Here is an 18,800-nt window from a genome sequence, read left to right on the forward strand (position 1 = left end):
CTGATGGTGGATCTTCTCCCCACGCATCGTTTTAAACTTCACGATCCCTTGCTGCAGCCTTATTGGACCAATGCCCCCCCTGAGGATTACTAAGTCAGTGACTGACCTCAGCAGGGGTCACGGGGTCAGAAATGGGAAAGAGGAAGAGGAAGAATGAATCTAAAACAAACCCGAAGATTCGAGTCCAACATTTATCCATTCATTTAAATCTCATCCATCGCCACCTTTGAATGCCGCGATAAACTACCGTTTCACCTGTCAGACTATTTCACATTTTTATCCCTTTTATTCCATTTTTTATTTTATTTATAATCATTCATTCATTTTTTATTTATTATATGACATTTGTGGATTACTAACACATATATAGCTGACTGATAAGATCAGCCTTGCCTCTCTCTCGCCATCTCTCATCTGTCATCTCGTTTCATTCACTCATAGTCCTCACTTATACGAAACCCACTCGCTACTCAAATGACAGCCCAATCCCCCACCAAGCGAAGAGGTCGCTTATCTTCCAGCACCCAAGAAAACGACGATGCAGCTCTCAAGGTAAACTAACTCCTCACTCATTCTCCTATCCTCTCAATCTCAACCATACTTACAAAAACCGCTACTTCAAAAGGCCCGTCGCGAACGCAACCGCGAAGCCCAAAACATCTTTCGCCGTCGTCGCCAAGCCGCCGAAGCTGCACAGGCCCAGCGCGTCCGCCGTCTGGAGCAGGTCGTTGAGGAGATGAGCTCCGTCTTCATGTCCTTTGTTGACGAGATGCTCACCACTGAAGCCATCGTGAACGGCCAGCCTAGTCTCGTGGGGAGCTTGCGGCGTAGCATGGAGAGGATTCTGGAGCTAGCTCATGAGGTCGTTGGTCCAGAGGAGGACCTTGTCGTTCTGCCGAGATCGAGTTCTCCAACCGATGACAACAGGCCCACGGACAAATCGCAGAGTCCCGACAGTGAGCGCAGTGAGACGACATCGGATTCCGGTTCTTCCTTAGCCGTAACGTTGAGACGAGTCCACCCTGTTCAGCCACCACAGACTTCAGCACTGACGAGCGCCCTGTCGACGTCAAACTCAACGACGTCGGCAACGTCTATATCACCGCCAACGCCACAGTTCACAACGCTCCACAACTTCCAGCAACCGTCCCTCGGCAAACCCGTTTCAATCCCGTCTTTCAACCTTGCGCCCCAAATCTTTGGCAACGGCTGGCTCGGTACAACGCCCACTGCGCCCAGCGAAGTCGTCCCGACAGGACCGCAGTACAACTCGCCCTTTTCATTCCGCCTCGCCAACACAGCTCTAACAATAGCATGTCAACTCCTTGTAAACTCGCCACCTGAACACGCCATGACACCGATGCAAGCTCGTCTGTTCTGCAACACGCTCAAAGGCCGTGCCAAGGAGGAAATGCTGACTCGTTTACGCTGGCTAATTGGTCCTGGAAAGCACGAAATGTATCGCGTTATTGATTTACCTTATGGACGATACGGACATCATGTTTATGCTCGCGGTGAGCTCAACCCGACGACTATGGAGGATATTGAATGGCCATGGCCTACGCGACCGGCTGGGTCACGTATCGATCATTTCACCCGTTTCTTCAGTATTGTTGGCGTTGAGAAGCAGCTCCTCGCGCTGGGTGCCCGGATGATCGATAGCGAAACGCTGGAACTCAACCTGAATAATTCACCCATGCCCGACGTGGGAAGTGCTATTCCAAAGCAACCCGAGAGCTGGAGCTTTGTGAATTGCTTCTCATTCCCGACGCAACCCAAGAATAGCCCTGTGACGGTGCGACTGAGCGTGCCCGCCCTTGTCTTGTCGCTAGCTACAAGATCTTGCTGTTTAATGAGGGGACCGGGAATACCGAGATCGGAAATTGGAAGTGCTATTGAAGAAGCTATTATCAAGGTGGGATGATTACCGATTAAAAGTAAACGAAGTTATTGTTTTTTTGCTCGGATGGATATACGTCAAAAGGATTGGGCATCACATTTTTGAGGAACCTGGATTGGAAAACTCGTGGGATGGAAGCGTTGTTATTATGGCCTAGTAAAGCGACCTGTATATTGGTATCTTGAAACCCCTTCTCTGTCATAAGTCGTTATATGTCATTTAAACCAAAACAGTTCTGTACCTGTAAACTAAATGCCCTTCTCCTCTCTATCTGTCATATAAAGTGCATTATCCGTTATCGCCTCTTAGATCTCAACATTCCTTCCCATGAGATGTGGTGTCTCCATGAGCTCTTTTGCTCCTGCCGTTGCGATGGTCGCGTTTGGCCTCGGGGGGCTACCCTCTTTGCTCGAGGTGGTCGGGCTGTATTCAAGGCGACAAATCTCATAAATTCTTCGTCTTGACTTGGTGGCAAGGTACTTTTGGTACCGTCGCATGTCCTCAGGATGGGGTCATCCTTGAGGGTCTTGGGGTGAATCTCAAAGATGGCGCCGTCGGAACGCCTTGCTACCTTGGCCGCCTCTACCAGGGCATTCAGATCGAGCTCTCTCTTCGGCTTCTCTCCCTCCTTCTGCAACCGTCTTTGGTCCGATCGGGCCATTGCTTCTCTCTGTTCCTGTGTCATCGGTGTCTCATCGTCCTCCATGTCGGGGGTTAGATGCATCATATGAAGGATGTTTTCGACAGGACCCATCTCATGCTCTGGCTGTTGTTCCTCCTTGTCATCTGCCTTCTTGCGCTTCAAGCAGCCGAAGCTTTTAGACATAAATGCACGCAGCGGCCGCCAGATCGTGAACCAAGAGGAACTTATCAGTGTAAAGATGTTCTGGACCCAGCTATCCGGAATCTGCCGGATCAAGGCACCCAAAGGAATGGCCATGACACCAAAGAGAAGACTCCACCCCCATTGAGCACCGGTGAGAGGGGTGGTGTCGAAAGCTTCGCCTCCTTTGAAGACAATGATGAACTGACCAGCAATAGTGATGAGTTGTACGCCGATGAACCAGGGGTTTCTCAAAATGCCTTGATACCAGATGTCAAGCTTGTTATCCACACGACGACAGTTGTGTTGATTGAAGAATTGCATCCAGACGTAGATATTTAGCACCAGTGTCTGCAGCTTTTCGATCTCGAACTCAGTATCAGGGTTGAAAGTATCCCAGCCAGCATAGTGCACAACAAAGACGACTGTCAGCTGATATATGGCCTGGCAGATGATCATCTTCCACATGGTAATGGAAATAATAGGTGCGTTACGAGGTTCGGGCTTGCGCTTGAGGAAGTCCGGGGATGGGTGATCGGTAGCATAACCGAGAGACGCAAAGATATCCATGATCAAGTTGATCCAAAGAAGTTGTACGACAGTAAAAATGGCGTCGCCGACAAGCTCTGAAACGACGGTAATGATACCTGCAGTGATGTTGATCGTAAATTGAAACTGCAATTTGTTAGCTCGCATTTGTTTACCCGACTAAAGAACACTGACCTGACAGAATTTCTTGACTGAGTCATTCACACTTCGACCCCAGCTCAGAGCTTTGACGATTGAGGCAAAGTTATCATCAAGCAGGATGATGGAAGCGGCTTCTTTCGCCACCTCGGTACCTTGTATACCCATAGCAAACCCGACATCAGCTGCCTTGAGGGCAAGGCCATCATTTGTGCCATCACCTGTCACTGCTACCGTCTCGTTCATACGCTTTAGATGGGTTACGAGAAGGAGCTTATCCTCTGGACTCGATCGGGCCAGGACCTGCAGTCTTGGGATAACAGCGTCAAGTTGCTCAGGAGTCAAATCCCTAAAGGTTGGTCCATCCATGGCAATACCACCAGCTGTGTAGATTCCACACTCCGCCGCAATAGCTTTAGCGGTCAAAAAGTTGTCGCCTGTGACCATGCGAACAAACACTCCAGCAGCTTGGCATTGGCGAACAGACTCGACAACTTCGGGTCGCAACGGGTCACGGATACCAAAGGCGCCGATAAAAATCATGCCGGATGCCAGCCATTCCAAGTTGATGTTGTCGGGGTCGTCGTCGGGGCCCTCAAAGATTTCGTGCGCCGTGAAATCTCGGTAGGCCATGGCAACCGGCCGTAACATTCTACTCGCGTAGTCTTCAATCGTGTTACGATAACTTGCACGATCGTTCTCTGAGAGACGGGCAACCGGAAGTCTAAAGGTCGGGTCCAGGACGACAAAGGCGCAATACTCAAACACGACTTCCGCAGCTCCCTTAACCAGAAGTCGATATCGATCATCGTCAACTTTGATCAAGACGGCCATCCACTTGCGGGACGAGTCAAATGGAAGAATAGCAACAATAGGACAATTAGCTCTCTCCTCGGCCAAATTGCCCATAGCTAGATGCTGACGACTAAATTGCAACAAGGCTGTCTCGGTACTTGAGCCCATAAAGGTAGATGATCCAGAGCCGTCGGTTTCGAAAGCGGTAGAATTGAGCGCGATGCTGTCTTTGAGTAGTCGCCGACAATCTGGTGAGAGTGACTTTGCGAGTTCGATCGAACTGTCGCACTTGATGGTAGAGGCACGCGACATGGATGAATCTGGGTCAGGTATAACAAGATCAGTGTCGTCAAAGTAAGCTTCAAGTCCAACTCGTCCAACCACCACAGTCATCTTATTCTGTGTCAGAGTACCTGTCTTATCGGAGCAGACAGTTGTGGCATTTCCCATGATTTCGCACGATCGGATCAGTCGGACAAGATTATTGTCTCGAAGCATGCGTTTCGTTGCAAAAGCAAGAGCAATGGTCACATTAAGCGCCAGTCCTTCAGGGACAGTGATTACAACAACCGTGACAGCCAGGATTAGGATATGTAGAAAGTCTTCGGCTTTCTGGGATGGCCCACCAGTAATGGTGTTGAGTCTGGTCAGAAATCGGATTAAGAGAACGAGGAAGAAGATAGAGCCAGCAATACCACCAATGATGATGAGCTGCTTGCCGAGACGACCGAGTTTCACCTGGAGTGGCGTTGCTTTAACCTCGTCTCTTAACGACATGAGAATACGTCCATAGGTCGAGTTAACACCGACAGCTGTGACGATGTATGACCCAACACCGCGCGCAACAGTAGTTCCACTCAAAATGAAAGGATCAATTCGAGATGAATGCACTGAGTGGTTGGGGTTTGAAACGCACTTGTGAACCAAATCAGCTTCTCCAGAGATGGAAGACTCGTTCATCTGCAGACTTGAGGCTTGCACAAGAACACCATCAACGGCAACGATATCGCCAGCTTCAAGATGCAAGAGATCGCCAACAACAACTTCATGGACAGAGATGCGCTGCAATTTACCCGACCGAACGACTGTTACATCCCTCTGCTGCTTCCGCTCATTGACCTTTTTGAACTTGTAATTCTTCTGCCAGTCGGTCGCAGCGCTAGCTATGATGATGACGAGGATCGCAACTACAATGGTAACGCCATCTACCCACTCAACACGGGATGCGCCTATTGACTTATCGGCAGACTGGTAGATACCAATAGCAAGCGAAATTGTGGCAGATATGGTCAAAAGTATGATGAGTTTATCATTAAACGCAATCCATAACAGCCTGAAGAAGGATTTTTGTGCTATTTGAGGAAGGCGGTTATCCCCAAAAACACGTTTGCGATCAATATAATGATTATCATGATGTTCAAAAAGACCGTTGTGGAGGAGCGGCGGCGATGGCGGAGGGGAAGCAGCGGAAACCAGTGGTGGTCGTTCAAGGTTACCAGAAGCTACTGCTTCGTCAAAGGTAATAGTGCCATCAAGAGTTGTCTCGTCGACGCTGAGTCCAGCGGATATATCCGTTCGAAGGCCAGCGGCTAAACCCAGCAGGCCACCAAAGGCGCGTAGCGCTGAAAGACTCCTGGTGGTCAGGAGTTTGTGAAGTTGCGTCGGGGTAAAAGCAAAGTTATTTCCCTGAACAGGTTCATCATCGTGCAAATCGAATGGCGGGTCGTCGTCGTTGGGAGTTTGAGAAGTCATATCGATCGGAGGCTGGTGTTGACTACCAGAATTGGAGTTTGAGTTGGACCCTTCGCCAGAGCCGCCATAGCGTGGATCAGAAGCAGTCGTAATGTCGTCCATCAATGTAAAGCTGTAGGAGATGAAAGCAGCCGTGAATCCAGGGAGCTGGTACGGCTGAGCTACAGAAGCAGTGTGTCAAAAGACCAAAAAAACAAAACAAGAGGAAGGAAAATGCAAGATTGAAGATTGTCAAGAACGGGACGGGACCGTTGAGTGTGGAGGAAGTGCTGGAATCGGTGGTTGAACGGTAGCGTGGGGGATGTTTTTACTGGGCTTTACCCCGAATGCGTTAGAAGCAGCCATGAAGAGCAGGAAAATAAAGAACCTTATTGAGAAACTCGTCATACCCGGCCGCACGTCTCCACCGGGAAATGACCTGAACTTGGGAGATGGCTGTGAGTGGTTTCTTGGCGGGCAATCTTTATTCTGGCTGTCTGGGGGGTCCATGGCAGAGACGCACCGTATGCAGCAACAATCACCGGCGACACGTCGCTAACCCACTGTAAGTGGTCCGCCTTACAGAGGGCGAAGGCCCCGTAAGTTCATCGTCTCGGGAGGGCCGAGACTTTGCTCTAGAGGCTTTTGGGGATTTTGACGGTGCTTGGGTATTTGCTGCTATCGCGTCTTGGCAGTGGTCTTGGCTGCAACGTCGTGGGTGTGCTAGTGAGAGAGAGGCTTTTGGCTGTTGGTTGATGAGTCGTCGTCATCGTTGTTGTTATAGTGGTTGTCTTTGACTTGGGTACTAAGTTTGTGTCTTTACCGTGATCAATGTCGTCGAATTAAGAATCTGCGTAAAGTGTGTCAAGGGGAGGAAATAAAGGAGGTTCAACAGCACACAGTGCAGGTCGACTAACTGGCTAGTGCAGCCAGGGACGGCACCTTCCCCACCAGAATCTGCAGCTACAACTGCAACTGCAACTACGACCGACTTCCAGAATGGAAAAAGGCAACAACCGCATCTCGCTAAGAAGTTGGCAGGGAAGGATTACACTTCTGAGGCCAACGATCGCCAAAGCCACTGCCAAGTTTCTTAACGATCATGGGCCAACGAGTCAGAAGATACGAGTGTCATCTTGATTTCCTCACCACCAAACGTTAACTCGGATAAGGTGGAAACTTTGTTTACTACCGCCGATTGATTAGATCCATGGCCAAGCATCCAGGTACGTGAGTCTATTCAGCGGATGCAGAGTACAAAATAACCGTAAATGCAACCTAACAAAGCAATAGAACGCCTTGCCTGCCAACACAAGAAGCGAGATTATTCTGTCTCACTTTTTCCAGTTTCCTGATCTTGTATCCGTAATTGCTGGCTGTGGGCGGCCCTGGCTGTGTCTGATGAGCCTCAATCAAAGCCTCAACGCTATGACGGTTAGTTAGTAAGCGGACAGACGGAATGAGCAATCCTTTGACCTCCCAAACCAAAAGAGCAAGGGGTACAACTCCACCAAGGCCAAACCCCAACTCGCTGTGTTTCTCTGGTCCTCTCAAGCCTCACATCTCACGAGTTTACAACCTATTCCGTCCCTCATACCAAATCCATCATATGGAACCCAGGCGCACAAGAGCCACGTTGGGACAGGTCACAATAGGACAAAAGCTTGCTCGTGATGCTCTGCTCAAACTTCAATCCGCGTTACCATCTTCTATTCTTTTTGGATATCTGTCTGAAGCACTGCGATCCAGCTTTGCGATCAAGACATCACTTACAAGTCCATCAAGAAAACCCAGATCTCGTCTCCTCTAGCCAATTGTCACTCTCGATCTCTCCATCCGATCGCTTCGGTCCCCTGCCGGCCGAGACATGCATTCCTAGAAGATACTAACTGATCTATCCGTTGCACAAGTACACCAGTGAATGAACGATTGGGGACATCGACTCTTTCTCCCCCATCGAAGCGGGAATATTTGTACAACCATGAATCCATGAATCCATGTCCAACCAAGTTCTTCTTTCAGAATGTTTGTCTACAGTGACACAAACTTAGTATTGTAGCAGTGATAAAGATGAATCAACCAAACGACGGTAGAGACATGAGCCCCAATAAAGTTGCATCGAAACTTGAGGCCGCGTGCGATTGGAGGCGTCAAATGTTAAGCTTGAATCAAAACATGGGCGATGTCTCTCGCTTACATCTCCAAACATTGAACATATGGCGGTGTCTTTGTCTTGTTTCGTTTCATTCCATCCTCAACGCTCCTCTCCCATCCCAACATACTTACTCTTCTCTACCATCAACGCACTATCGGAAATAGATCTCTAAACAAACACAACCTTCCGTATCAAGATCCCGCTGTTGTCCTCCTCTTAACTTCCGATATATCCACAGCCCCCGAGCTGACTCGCTGACGGAACGGTACAGTTTGTCCAGAGAAGGGCGACATCCGATGCTCGATACCCGTTGGGAAGAAATCCTTTCTCAATTCGGATTTCTTTTCTCACATCTGAGTCGTGGGGTCAGGTCAGTTTGACAAAGACATTGGATCCCACATGGCGCCCCTTTAGATAGAATGTTTTCGTGCAACAGGTTCCGTCTTGAAGATATCGCCTTGTTGTAAGTGGGTGGGTTCGAAAGAGATAAAACTCTCTGACTTCCCTACTTCCTCGAGCAAACTATTCTATACAACTCGAGGCGAGCTATCAATCATGGAACTACTACGATTTCTCCTACCACTTATTCTTCCAATTAATTTCTTACTTCCCGTGTCTGCATTGCCGCATTTTTTTAACCGCAGAGATGATACAATCATTGCACCAAAAGTCATGATTGTATCAATGGTAGGCCTTAATATCATCTCTCAAAATTTAATCTCTGACACGGCGTGCTAGTGGTCCCCTGAAGCAGAAGTTTGGCATGATCGTCTTCCAAGCACCCACCTCGGCAACTTGTCAGCCCAGGTTGTTCACTCCCCCGGCCTCTCCATGTTATTTCCCTGCGTAACTTGCACGGACAACGGCGACATGTGCCATCTCACCATTGGCGAAGGGGAAGTCAACTCAGCCGCCTCGCTCATGGCTCTCGTCCTATCTCCCAAATTTAACCTGAGCAGCACATACTTCCTCATCGCTGGTATAGCCGGTGTCAACCCCAAGTACGGCACACTAGGTACTGTAGCTATTGCTCGCTACTCAGTCCAGGTCGCTCTCCAATATGAGATCGATCCAAGATCACTGCCTCCTGACTTTTCCACGGGGTATATCTCATATGGCCGTGACCAACCTCACGAGTACCCCTTTATCACATACGGCACCGAGGTGTTTGAACTCAATACCCAACTCCAAGAGACCGCTTACAGGCTAGCTTCTAAAGCTGAGCTAGAAGATGCCACCGGGCCCAAGGAGTACCGCGCATTATATGGCCGGATGGGCGAGTCGTATAGAAGTGCTTCTCAGCCTCCTTCTGTTGTCAAATGTGACACTGCCACAAGCGATGTATACTATTCGGGCAGCCGCCTCTCTGAGTCTTTTGAGAATACCACTCGGGTATGGACAAACGGTACAGGAGTGTACTGCATGACTGCACAAGAGGACAATGCAGTATTAGAAGTCCTGGTCAGGGCAGCTATCGAGAAGATTGTTGACTTCTCCAGGGTCATGGTTATGAGAACCGGTATGTCCTTCGAGTTTCTCTTCTAAGGCACTTTCCTAACAATCCAAGGATCCAACTTTGATCGTCCTCCTCTCGGCCGCTCAGATTTAAACCATCTCATCTCGCAGCAAAATGGCTTCGGAATCGCCATAGCCAACATCTTCAATGCTGGCATCGAGATCGTCAAAGCCATCATCCATGATTGGGATAATACATTCAAAGAAGGTATCACAGCGGAGAACTACGTGGGGGATATCTTTGGCAGTCTGGGTGGCGAGCCAGATTTTGGCTTTGGTAGTCTGACTCATGGAAAGCGTATAGCCAAGGGTTGCAGGACAAATGATCTGGCCGTAAGGGAGATGGATAGGCGGAGGATCTTGACACAAAAGTCTCTGAGAAAAGTTTAGAACTTCCTGCAAGATTGGTGGTTTGTTCTCTTTCGCTTCACATTCGGCGCAGATCTAATATGAGTTTTATACGGTGGTCAATTTCACTTTCTATTTCACCTGAATATATACTCTCAAGAGGTGACAGCCCTCTTCTGTATCGTTTTGCTAGACTATGCAAGTTTCCCCACGTCGCTACGTGACGTATGCATTATATCGACCAGCTAGCCCTGCTCGGCTTCAATTCATGGCCAAAGCACAGGCTGCCTTGGCCCCTCGCCATGCTTCAGAAGGCACGGTTCGTAATTGTAAATATCATGGCATTGTTTTGCATCACCTCAAAGCTTTGGGAGCGGCTCACCACGGACCTGCCCAAATGTCAGGTTGTATATCCAGGCATAACGTATCCCAGCCAGACGCAACCCAAAGCACTGTGAAATGAAGCACAAGAAGAACTAAGCTCATACCAAGTCCCCATGCGCGTGGTCCACTTGAGAAATAGTCCCCGTGGCCTTGTATCATCATTGGCGAATGGCTTGTTACTTGCGGTAGACCAAGGTCCAGAGCCGCTACGCCGATGAGGGGAATAGCTACGTTCAGTTGTGCCATAAGGGGCCAGCAGGGACGGACGAGGGTTGTCACTTTTATGCCAAAAAGGCACAGACGGGTGATGTAGCTTAGTAGCGGAGAATGCGAGCCTGCAATATTCATGAAGTGGAAAATGAATACGGTCGCTCTTTGCCTCAATGCATCAACTGCGGTGGTGGGTGGTGGCATGAGAAGTGGGGGACTCTGGGAACTTCGTCGCTCATGCATTTCTGTCGTTTCGGACGCATCACTGACGCTGACTGCTGGGGTCACAAGTGAACTACGACGGCTTTCCTGGCTGCGAGAAACGACCATGGAGTGCGAGCCACGATGTCGCGATAAGGACTGCCTATGAGGATCAAGCCGAGAACTTTGCCCGCTTTTGGTGGGCGATAAGTCTCTTGCAGTTGATCTAGCCACTACACCAAGCTCTTCGAACTTGTCTTGTGTTGATGCCTGGTTACGATGTCGCGGGCCTGCAAAACAGTAAGATCAAAGCGAATTAGAACGATGGGCGAAGGGGCTTACCTGGAACTGGGGTGCTCGGGTGAGCAGGCGAGTCTAAATTTTGGATCCGAGTGGCGATCCCGAGATTTGGCACAGGCTCTTGACTTGAACCATTCTCAAAGTTCAAAGACTCGCCCTTCATAGCCTTGAGTACTTCGTTGGCACTTGGTCTTTCGGCAGGGTCTAGCGACAACAGTCTCTTTAACAACTGATATAGTCTTGGTGGTAGATCAGGGCGTTCACGACGCTCGTGGAAGCCGGTCCAGTGAGTGATCTCTTCTCGGAGCTCATCCACGTCCTCGAGCTCTTCTTGAAGAGCATTCGAGTTTTGATAAGGAAGTCGCCCGAAGCACATAAAATACAGAATCATGCCAAGTGCAAAAATGTCCGACTTGGTGGTGAAGTTTGCATATCGTCCTGAAGCAGTGTCCACTTTGAGAACTTCCGGGGCACAATAGGAGATAGTTCCAGTGGTGCCAGAGGACTTGCGAACAACATTCTCTGGCTGGACCTCGCCAAAGTCACTGATGAGGCAGATTGTCCTGCCACCCTCGCGGTGCATCAAACAATTGCTTGGTTTGAGATCGCGATGAATGTAGTTGGCAGCATGAAGATATGCCACGCCGGAAGTAATGTCCTTGAACAGTGAATAAATCTCCTCAACTGGCAACACACGGTTACCGTTTACTAGATCCACTGGTGTTTCGAGTTGGCCTTTCGACCTACGACGCATCTGCGCTTTGAGTTCTTCTTTAGTCGCCTCACGAGGTGCACCTCCTATGATGTATTGGTGAAGATCGCCACCATTGCAGTACTGCTGCAGAATGAAAGCGCACGCGACGCTGGGGCCGAAACGGGTAAGTCGAACGTCTTCCAGCCAGACGTGTCGGTAAGAGACTAAGTTTGGATGAGAAAGCTTCGCAAGCAGTTCAACTTCGATGAGAACCTTCTCGAGCCATGCGTGATCGTCTCCAACGGGCACACGTTTGCAGGCGAATTCACCCAAAGCGCAACCGTCAATTTCGTGTCGCACAAGAAGCACGACACCCTTGCCACCTTTTCCCAAAACTCTTTCTTCGACGAAGAATGTGTTGAAATAGTTTGGACTGAAGGCATCGCGTCGTATCCTGCTGCCTTCTGCTTGCGCAACACCAGGTGTGCTCGACACAAACTCGGCCTCTTCAGGAGCAGCTGGAGGTGACGGCGACTGGTGGGGTCCATCGGCGACACCAAGAGAAGACCCAAATATCCTTCTCACAGGGCTTGGGGGTCCATCGGTGGATGCATCGTTATTGGAGTTGACAGCGCGGAGCATGCGAAAGTAATCGGGGTCGACATAAGTTTCTTGGCGGGCGCCGAAGGAATGATCATATCCTCGCTCGGGAGCATTTTCTGAACGGGTAAGAGGTTGATGACATGTTGGACAAGTAGAGATGCCTCTGATTTCGAGTCGATGGGATTGAGAATCGCGAACGACGATGGCGTTGTGGTGTCGGCTAAGTACCAGGATTAGCTTGTACTCGAGTTTGCGACAGAGCTAGATGAATGACGTACAGCACGATTTCTCTACCCTCGTGGGGTTGGTATGGAATTAGCGACATGTCGTCCTTGAAACGGAAACGTCGGATGCTGAAGCCAGCATCGCAGTCATGGTAAAGAATAGGATGATTGAGCGATGAGATGCTCGATGTTAGTCTATTTGGAGCTAGGATGTGATGTTTGTTTGTTTGTTTGTTTGGTTGGTTGGTTTGTTAGAGTGGGAATGGAATAGAATGCTGATGGAAGTGGAAAGTTCTGCGGGGAAGCTTTCGTTAGTGGATCGACGTAATGATGATCGCTGAGGCTACAGCCCAGTCCAGCTGACTGACATCTGACAAGAACACCAGCCAAACATCAACAACACGTGGCAGGTAACACGATAATTAATGTGCAGGCATATCAATACTACATTAAAGTACAGATATATATAGTCTTGCAATTCAACCAATGGAAGGGTGGTACCTTGGTAACTTTACATTCAACACTCCTGATCAGTATCACGACATGTTGGACTGGGTTTATACATGTTTTTACGAGAACACAATTCGATGATATTTTAATATGCCTACATAGATAACAGAATTCATATATACAGTTAGTAGTCTATATAACAGTAAATTTAGTTTTACAAGCATCTGTGATTCTGCTGTCATAAACACTTTTGTAAGATTTTAATGGTCTGGGATGTATAGGTCCAGGGTATGCCGCCTCCAACTGCTACGCCTCCTGCCCCTGTATTTCTACTGTCCATCTCCACCATCCGCAAGGCTTCCTCGATTACCAACATTGAACCTCTCTCCTCAAACTTCTTCTGCCTACACTCATGACTGATCTTCGACAGGCTTGTGATCGCTGTCACAGCAAAAAACTACGATGTACCAAGATCCCAGGTTCAATAGTCTGCGCTCGTTGCGTCAAAGCTGGGGTTACCTGTCTCTTCAGTCCTCCAACTCGATCTCTGCGCCATCCTGATATTGTCAACATGGACTGGAGTATCCTTGGCCTAGACCAACCACTGATTGAGCCTCAAAGCATTGATACGGATCATCTCATAGCAACACCGCCCATCAGTGATGATACCTGCCCAGCCCCATCTGCTCAGGTCACTATAGTGTCTCAACTGACTGATCTCATGGCTATATTCGATCGTATGCAGAACAGCCCTCCTGCCTCGTTGACACAACATCTCACCTTACGCAAACTCAACGAGTTCATGAAAATTTGCGACGTCAACGTTGGGGCATTTCTTGAAGAGTTACTCCAGAGTGCCCAAAAGCTGGTCCACCTATACCCTCAAGTTCTCAAACAACTTGAACCTCGGGGTATAACATCCTGCGAGGCCCCAGACTGTGTACATAATTCGCCGCTATTTTCAGATTCTCGACATAGAGTCTCCATTGACCAGTCGCTTATTCATCTTGTGCTGGCATGCCACCTCCGGTTGCTAGATTTGGTCGACAACATCGTCAATCATGGACGTATGTGTGCTCATGCAGTTCCGATGCTACCCCCAGAGTGCGAACCCAGACTCGACATTCCGGAAATCAAGATCGGTTCCTTTGTTGCACCAAAGATTTCTGCTGCATCAATGGTGATAGCTTTGGTAATTGAGCTCCAGACGTCCCTCAATGCCAGAGCTCAGGACTTACACGACGTGGTTTCATCAAACCTTGGCCATGATGCGAGGACAGCAAAGATTCTCGGCCTACAGTGTGAGTCTCTCAAAGAGCACGCTACACAAACTGGCTCAGATCTCCACTCTCTTCGGGAGCATCTTCAGAACTTGGGCGTCATCGGATGAACGGTGATCCACCTCTCGGCAACATTTCTACCGTCAAGGACCACCTGACCACTCCCCAAGGTCCATTATTGATCATCGCATCTTCGGACTTTCAAATTGGGACCCCACTGCTCCAGTATCTCACAAGCTTGTGTTCAAAAGCTAGTAAAGTCGTACAGATGCGCTAGAGCTGGAGGGTACACAGAATGATGACTGAGATACAGAGTCTAGATCTATCGACAACGGTCGATCTGCACATCGCCTAAAAGCAAGTGTCGATCCTGCAGTGCTTCTACAAAATGATTCCAGAATACCGGTTTTCATCTTGCTGTCCCTAGCGCCAAGAGGCAATCGGGACCATTTAAGATTGCAGATGGGTCAAACCAGTCTATCGATTGTTCTAGCCCTACATCGTTAATCGCGTCCCTCCGGCTCCGCTTATACGCAGCTGTGCCTGGATGTTTGTTGATTTATCTCTAGGCAAGCTCGCTCATTAGAAAAGGGTTCTAAGCTGAAACAGTCCCATGTCAAGCCACAATTGCGGGCGACTGTCCATACTAAGAATGAGCAGGAGAGCCAGAAGTAATGGGACGACTGAGGACTTTTTCACTTGCATATCGCCAAGATGAGATGTGTCCGAGTGTTATGATGTTTCTTGGTATCTGCCAAGATGTGAGCCTCAAACTGAAGTCGAGCCGTGCCCATAACATGACAAGTTATGGGAGCAAACATTTTGCGGACCTCCAACACCACTGTCCTAAACATCAGTATTTCAGTCTTCAACCCCGGACAAGTATCCTGCGTCACTGAGGTTTCTTTCTACACTACGTCACGATCCGTCGAGCCGAACATCAATAGATACTCAATAGATCCGATCAGAGTCGATGTTGACAGAGGCAGAGGCGTCGCTGACAGACAGCACTCTCCTTTGTGGAAGCTACGGCAAGCCACGGCGTTTCTCAGCTTTAATTGCAAGAGACGCTAATATACTAGGGTCAAAATGGTGTCCGTTTTTCAGCTGGCGATCTCCTTTTCGTCACCACATCCAAGCGAGCCCCCACTAGAAGCACGTTGACTGGGACTTCGGATTGTCGGCATCGGCCAAGATATTTAGGACATCTTTTATGTTAGCTGGTCGCCTGGAACATGGAACAGATCAACTGAGCGAGCTACGGTGCATGTTGGCCGTTGGATATATATTTGTGGCGTTGAAGATATGCCGCTAGAAGAAATCCAGTTAGGGAGAACAGCTTCGAGTTGGAACAGTTGACATCCCCCATCGATATCAAGAGGCTGCCTTTTGACTGGGGATTTCATATTGAGCGTCATCCTGTCTCACAACCAAGGTTTTGCCAAAGATGGCTTGCATCTCAACTAAAATGTCTTGCCTTGCGTTTCCCCTAGTCCCCTAGAGATCCACGATCCACTCATACATACCCTAACACCCCCATCTTATCTCCCATTCAAAATGTTTCATGTTATTTCCCGGAGCTTGGCCCGGGCGTTACAAACTCCGCCATTGTCAAGAAACACCCCTGACTAAGTCATGTTATCCGTCATGATACCACTCTGCCTGCCCAATGGCAACTGAAAGGAGGGACCACCACCGCAAGCTATCGATTTACCCAACCCAGGAATGGCGATAGCTTCAGTGCCAAGTCGAACTGCTCTGCTGTCTCCCCTGGCTAACTTGAGTTGAGCTCCAGAATTAGAAAACTCCGAAGGATGAACCGTCAGTCGCAACGGTGCGGTGTGGCTTTTGCGGTTGCTGCTGTTGGTCGGGATGAACTACGTCTTGTTAGTATCTTGCCAGTGGCGAAGCGAGGTGGATGAGTCGGTAATTGCCGTCAAGATTCCGTCTGATACTGACTCTGTATATATGTAAACCGTCTTGTTCAGATTTTGAGTCTTGCTTCCTCAGCGGTAACACTTCATTCTTTTTTGCTGTTGCTGTGCAATTCCCTTGTCACTCGTTAGACATTTGATACTCCAACTACATCCACTCTCTTTTTACACTGGGTCTATTCCCACTTACAATCGTTATCACAATACTCTAATACCCTATCTTTCCAAAATGCCTTCCACGAAGGTCTTTACGGCCATCCTGGCCGCTATGGCCGTTCCTATGGCTAATGCCGGCAACTGCAAGCCCAAGCCTATCACTACAACCGACGTAGTTCTGCCCGGAGTCACAACCTCTGGCACCGTCACTGCTATCACATCCGGAACCGAGACTGGCACTCCTACCACCGAGACTTCTGCCGCCACAACCACTGAGGCTGCTTGCTCCAAGTATACTCCTTACGAACTCCAGCCTGCCGACTGTGGCAAGAAGGGTGTTGCTCCCAACTGTGGTGACAAGATCATCGGAACTCCCTCGACTTGTGTAGACTGGACCGAGTGCGGTAACACCTGTGGCAAGACTCTTGGCTGCAAGTCTTTCTCTGTCAAGGGACGCACTTGCACTCTGTACAAGACGGTTGTTGGGGAGCTCGGCTGGACTGCTAGTGAGGGTGCTGGCTCTAGCGAGTTCTACGATCTTGAGCTTTGCTTCACATGTGCTGAAGAGTCCAGCGCTACCTCTGGCACTGAGACTGCCACTGGTGGCCAGACTACCGAGACTGCTGCTGGTACCGAGACCACCGACACTGCTGTTGTCCAGACTACCAACACTGCTACTGTTGGTCAGACCACTGAGACTGTTGTTGGCACCGAGACCACTGAAACCGCTGCTGTTACCGAGACCACTGAGACTGCTGCCAGCACTGGAACCACCGACACTGCTGTTGTCCAGACTACCAACACTGCTACTGTTGGTCAGACCACTGAGACTGTTGTTGGCACCGAGACCACTGAAACCGCTGCTGTTACTGAGACCACCGAGACTGCTGCTGGTGTTCAAACTACCGACACTGCTGCCGGCACTGAGACTACAGAGGCTGCCGTCACTACTACTGAGGCTGCTTCCACAACTGCTGCTGGCTGCACTGCTGCTTACACCACCGTTGACAGCGCCCCTGTCGAGTCTTGCGCCGTCATGGGCCGATCCCAGGATGGTTCCCCCATTGAGATGTATAGAGATATCGACAGTGCCGACGAGTGTGCCACCAAGTGCGCTGACTTTGTCAATGAGGAAAACGCTGGCGAGGTCTGCAACACCTTCTCTTACCAGGTTGAGTCTGGTTCATGCCAACTTTACGCCGATTCGCTGTACGAACTGAACGTTGACGATTCCGAATGCGAAGAGGGCTCCATCTGCCCGGCGGACTCCTCCTTTTACGAGCTCCACGCCTGCTATGCTAAGTGCGATGGGTATGTTGTTCCTACAACCACCGAGGCTGGCACCACTGAGGCTACTGGCACCACCGACGCTGCTGTCACCACTGATGCCGCTACTACCACCGAGGCCGGTACCACTGAGGCTGCTGGTACCACTACTGAGGAGGCTGCTGGTACTACTACTACCGAGGAGGCTGCTGGTACTACTACTACCAAGGAGGCTGCTGGTACCACTACTGAGGAGGCTGCTGGTACTACTACTACCGAGGAGGCTGCTGGCACCACCACCGAAGCTGCTACTACTACTGAAGCTGGCACAACCACTGAGGCTGCTGGTACTACTACTACCGAGGAGGCTGCTGGTACCACTACTGAGGAGGCTGCTGGTACTACTACTACCGAGGAGGCTGCTGGCACCACCACCGAAGCTGCTACTACTACTGAAGCTGGCACAACCACTGAGGCTGCTACCACCACCGAGGCCGCTACCACTACTGAAGCTGCTCCCGTCTGCACAAACTACATCCCCAAGCCCAACCGCCCCAGCACTTGCGGCCAGCAAGGCAAGGTCAGCTGCCGTTCTTCTCAGAAGCTCGGCCAGCCCGTATGGACTGCCAGCGCCGACAAGTGTGGCAAGATCTGCGGAACCACCGAGGGCTGCAAGACCTTCTCCTTCACGTACAACGGCTCCAAGTGCCAGCTCTACAGCGCTGCTCTGGACCAGCTCACCTTCACTCCTTGCAACACTGGCGTCAAGTTCTACGACCTTGAGAAATGCTACAGTTGCCAGAACGAGGTCACTCCCACTCCTCCTGCCACATGCTCCAAGTATGTTTCCGACCCCAACTGCAGCAGCAACACCTACTGCGGTACTCGCGGTTCCATCTGCGAGGAGGTACTCATTCCCAACGTCGGTGATGCCTCATGCCTTGAGAACTGTGCCAAGAGCTGTATCGAATACGGCGCCGAGTGTGTGTACTTCAGCTACAAGCCCACCACCCCCTGGGGCAGCGCCAAGTGCAAGCTGTACAAGTCTGGCAAGATCATCAAGAACAAGAACTCCATCATCAAGTTCTACCAGCAGCCTTGCTTCAAGTGCCAGAACCCTCCTGCTCTGTAAGCGGAGCATGAG

At 49.9% G+C, this 18,800-nt stretch overlaps 6 protein-coding genes across 6 annotated transcripts; 4 read left to right on the top strand and 2 right to left on the bottom strand.

Annotated features, from left to right (window-relative positions):
- The first annotated feature begins 442 nt into the window (after positions 1–442).
- Positions 443–2,136, top strand: FGSG_07517 (uncharacterized protein). The gene is made up of 2 exons (XM_011328991.1): positions 443–552; positions 626–2,136. The coding sequence occupies exons 1-2, from the start codon at positions 475–477 to the stop codon at positions 1,922–1,924; spliced, it is 1,377 nt and encodes a 458-aa protein (XP_011327293.1). The 5' UTR covers positions 443–474; the 3' UTR covers positions 1,925–2,136.
- A 59-nt stretch (positions 2,137–2,195) lies between these two features.
- FGSG_07518 (uncharacterized protein) lies at positions 2,196–6,446 on the bottom strand (the record flags this gene model as incomplete). Its single annotated transcript, XM_011328992.1, has 3 exons — positions 2,196–3,398; positions 3,447–6,118; positions 6,347–6,446. 3 exons carry the CDS (start codon positions 6,444–6,446, stop codon positions 2,196–2,198), a joined length of 3,975 nt encoding a protein of 1,324 aa, XP_011327294.1.
- Positions 6,447–8,763: 2,317 nt separating this feature from the next.
- Positions 8,764–9,996, top strand: FGSG_07519 (uncharacterized protein; the record flags this gene model as incomplete). Its single annotated transcript, XM_011328993.1, has 3 exons — positions 8,764–8,778; positions 8,830–9,610; positions 9,659–9,996. The coding sequence occupies 3 exons, from the start codon at positions 8,764–8,766 to the stop codon at positions 9,994–9,996; spliced, it is 1,134 nt and encodes a 377-aa protein (XP_011327295.1).
- Positions 9,997–10,068: 72 nt separating this feature from the next.
- On the bottom strand, positions 10,069–12,728 carry FGSG_07520 (uncharacterized protein). The gene is made up of 3 exons (XM_011328994.1): positions 12,625–12,728; positions 11,092–12,566; positions 10,069–11,039 (listed from the first exon to the last, which is right to left on the bottom strand). The coding sequence occupies exons 1-3, from the start codon at positions 12,669–12,671 to the stop codon at positions 10,333–10,335; spliced, it is 2,229 nt and encodes a 742-aa protein (XP_011327296.1). The 5' UTR covers positions 12,672–12,728; the 3' UTR covers positions 10,069–10,332.
- An 863-nt stretch (positions 12,729–13,591) lies between these two features.
- Positions 13,592–14,410, top strand: FGSG_07521 (uncharacterized protein; the record flags this gene model as incomplete). The annotated part of the gene is made up of 2 exons (XM_011328995.1): positions 13,592–13,931; positions 14,106–14,410. The coding sequence occupies 2 exons, from the start codon at positions 13,592–13,594 to the stop codon at positions 14,408–14,410; spliced, it is 645 nt and encodes a 214-aa protein (XP_011327297.1).
- A 2,053-nt stretch (positions 14,411–16,463) lies between these two features.
- Positions 16,464–18,788, top strand: FGSG_07522 (uncharacterized protein; the record flags this gene model as incomplete). Its single annotated transcript, XM_011328996.1, has 1 exon — positions 16,464–18,788. The coding sequence occupies one exon, from the start codon at positions 16,464–16,466 to the stop codon at positions 18,786–18,788; it is 2,325 nt and encodes a 774-aa protein (XP_011327298.1).
- Positions 18,789–18,800: the final 12 nt, after the last annotated feature.

This window comes from Fusarium graminearum, chromosome 4, assembly GCF_000240135.3.
Source record: "Fusarium graminearum PH-1 chromosome 4, whole genome shotgun sequence".
Classification (NCBI taxonomy): Eukaryota; Fungi; Ascomycota; class Sordariomycetes; order Hypocreales; family Nectriaceae; genus Fusarium; species Fusarium graminearum.

What these genes read in the sequence shown, in the direction of transcription:
- FGSG_07520 (XM_011328994.1), bottom strand. Translation starts at nt 12,671, where the DNA reads ATGTCGCTAATTCCATACCAACCCCACGAGGGTAGAGAAATCGTGCT. An exon ending in GAGGGTAGAGAAATCGTGCT is followed by an intron (nt 12,567 to 12,624) that starts GTACGTCATTCA and finishes CCTGGTACTTAG; the next exon opens with CCGACACCACAACGCCATCG. An exon ending in CCCGAGCACCCCAGTTCCAG is followed by an intron (nt 11,040 to 11,091) that starts GTAAGCCCCTTC and finishes ACTGTTTTGCAG; the next exon opens with GCCCGCGACATCGTAACCAG.
- FGSG_07517 (XM_011328991.1), top strand. Translation starts at nt 475, where the DNA reads ATGACAGCCCAATCCCCCACCAAGCGAAGAGGTCGCTTATCTTCCAGC. An exon ending in ACGACGATGCAGCTCTCAAG is followed by an intron (nt 553 to 625) that starts GTAAACTAACTC and finishes CTACTTCAAAAG; the next exon opens with GCCCGTCGCGAACGCAACCG.